The 2,402-nt window shown below is 49.4% G+C and overlaps 1 protein-coding gene across 1 annotated transcript in view; it reads right to left on the bottom strand.

The window, feature by feature from the left end:
- Positions 1 to 2,402, bottom strand: part of SAE1 (SUMO1 activating enzyme subunit 1) — a 52,837-nt gene that overhangs the window by 43,551 nt on the left and 6,884 nt on the right. The window contains exon 4 of the mRNA XM_023535206.1: positions 1,016 to 1,024. Coding sequence (XP_023390974.1) covers positions 1,016 to 1,024 — 9 coding nt within the window. The remainder of the gene's footprint in view (positions 1 to 1,015; positions 1,025 to 2,402) is intronic.

A 2,402-nucleotide genomic window follows, 5' to 3' on the forward strand; every position in this document is an offset into this window, starting at 1 on the left:
CTTAACAAAATGGCAAAAATCAGACATAATCAGGCATGCTTGAAACTCTTAATTTCAATTAAAACTCAGAGAGGAGAGATGAATGGGGGCTGGAGCACAGGGATGATTCACCCATAAGGCTAGATATCCCAGAGAGCCTCAGAGACAGATACTCTAATCCCTCCACAGTCCCGAGCAGGATTAGACTCCATGCTGTCCACACAGCATTTCTTCCCACTTCAAAAATCTAACTCAACCCTTTATCTCTAGGTATGAGCTTGCCACCTTCACTAAGACTGGGTTCACCAGAGGTACCCTCCCCTCCTCTCCCGCTGCCAACTACCCACAGCACGCTCTCCCCCGCTATCTTTCCTCCAAGAAATCGAGATGGTCCTCCTCCCATTGGAGGCCAACCCTCTAACAGCATCCTTGATCCATGCCATCCCGCTTCTTCAGGGATCTTACTATATACCGAGACGCTGTACACCGCAGTGGTTAAGAGAGAAGCTCTGGCATAATTCAGGCAGAATTCAAATCTTTGATTCGAATCCGGGTTCAACCACTTACGTGTGACCTTAAGCGAGCATGAAGGAATCACATCTAAAACACAGACATTAATAAAAATAATGCACTTACTAATCACTCCAGCAGTGCCAATTATTCCTATCTGTACTCTGCTCCCTGGCCTCTCAGAGCCTCGCTCTCCTTCTCCCTCGCTAGTCCCCTCCCTCTACGGGTCCCCTTAGGTGTGACTGTTCCCAAGATTCCATCTCAGAATCATTGATCTTTTCTCTGTAGAGCTCCGTAAACTGACTCAATGCATCTCAGTTTCTACTAAAATCTGCTGTTTCTCAAACCGCTAGCAGATTTCTTCCTGATCTGAATCCTAACCGCCCACCAAATGCTTCTTCCTAGATGTCCCACAGGCCCTTCATATTTAACTCCTGTACTTTTGTCCCTGTTGAGAAGCCTGCCAGGCACTAGTCTGTCACCCGTACCTGAAACCTGGTCTTTATATCATTGATAGTTCCCTGACAGCAGCCAACTATTAAGGTGGCTAGGAGGATGGGCTGTCAGGAGTCGGACTGAATGGGCCATGGTCTATCGTTAAGGACTGTGACCTTGAGTGGGCCAGTACTTTGCTTCCTTTTTCTCAGCCGTCTTAGCCATAGAATAGGGAAGGATGATAATCCCTACACATCAGAGCCAAATGAGGACCAAACGAGGTAACACAGCCACAGCTCTCAGAGCAGTGTCCCTAGTGTCCCCGCTCTAGTCAGTGCTTGCTTTTCCTACGCCCCCAAACAAAATCCTAACAATTCTACCTCCCGTTTTTCTCATCTGTGTGCTTCCTGCCCCATCGCCAGGACCATTACTCAGATCCTTGCCATCTCTCACCGAAACTAAAGAGGCCTTCTAAGTGGTCTACCCTGTGTCTTGTGCCAACCACAGTTTGTACAGTAATCGCTGATCTACCTAAAAGCCCAAAGCCACCCGGGTCACCGCTCCCACTGGAAACTCGATGAGTCCTCGCCACCCAGAGAGTTAAGTAAAAGCTTACGGCAGGGCCTGCTAGCAGGCTCTTCACGACACCGTCCTTACCTGCAACCTGCTTCCACCCCCGCCGCGTCGGGCTTCACACTCTAAAAGCACTGAACTGCTTTTCATGTCTATTTCTACCGTGCTGTTTTGTGCCACTGCTAATGGTCCCTGCCTGAAACACAGCCCCTCGGTTTGAAAAACTTCTTACTCGTTCTTTCAGACTGAGCTCAGATTAGAACTCCAGGAAGACTTTCAAGTTCCCTACCATGACCTGAGTCATGGAGTCCACCGTGATTTCTGGGAAAAACCTAAGAATGGGATCCCAATGCTGTGCATCTTTGTATCACCAGCATCTGGAGTACGACCAGCAGATGCTCTTGGCTGCTTGCTGATAGAAACAAAATAAAGAACTCTATGGGCAGGAACTGACACCCTCAATTTGGATGAGCGGCACGAGTCTCTGAAAGGCTAAACCCCTTGCCCAGCTGAAGTCACAGACTCTGAGGTGTCTGCGGCATGTTCTGTGGCAGGCAGCGCCGTCTCCCCAGCGTTCCCAGCTGGGGACAGAGCACAAGCAAACTGCAGAGGGCAGACCAACCACACGGCCAACCACACCGTTAACTCACAAACAGTTACACTTACGAGATAGAAATAGGGCTGAGTTGACGGGGAACAGGTTATAAGAAGCCGGTGGTTCTCAGCCCTCCCTGACTGATCCTCTCACCTGGGGTACTTTCATTTTTAAAAACTCCCCAAATACTCTAAAACACAGACAGGACTGGGAACCTCTGTGTGAGGCCCTGAAAACCAGGAAGAGGAGTTGGGCCTTGCAGTGGAAGGCAGGCAGAAGAGATAAGGGATGATGATCTGCCTGTTCGCAC

This window comes from Pteropus vampyrus, unplaced genomic scaffold, assembly GCF_000151845.1.
Source record: "Pteropus vampyrus isolate Shadow unplaced genomic scaffold, Pvam_2.0 Scaffold138, whole genome shotgun sequence".
NCBI classification, from domain to species: domain Eukaryota; kingdom Metazoa; phylum Chordata; class Mammalia; order Chiroptera; family Pteropodidae; genus Pteropus; species Pteropus vampyrus.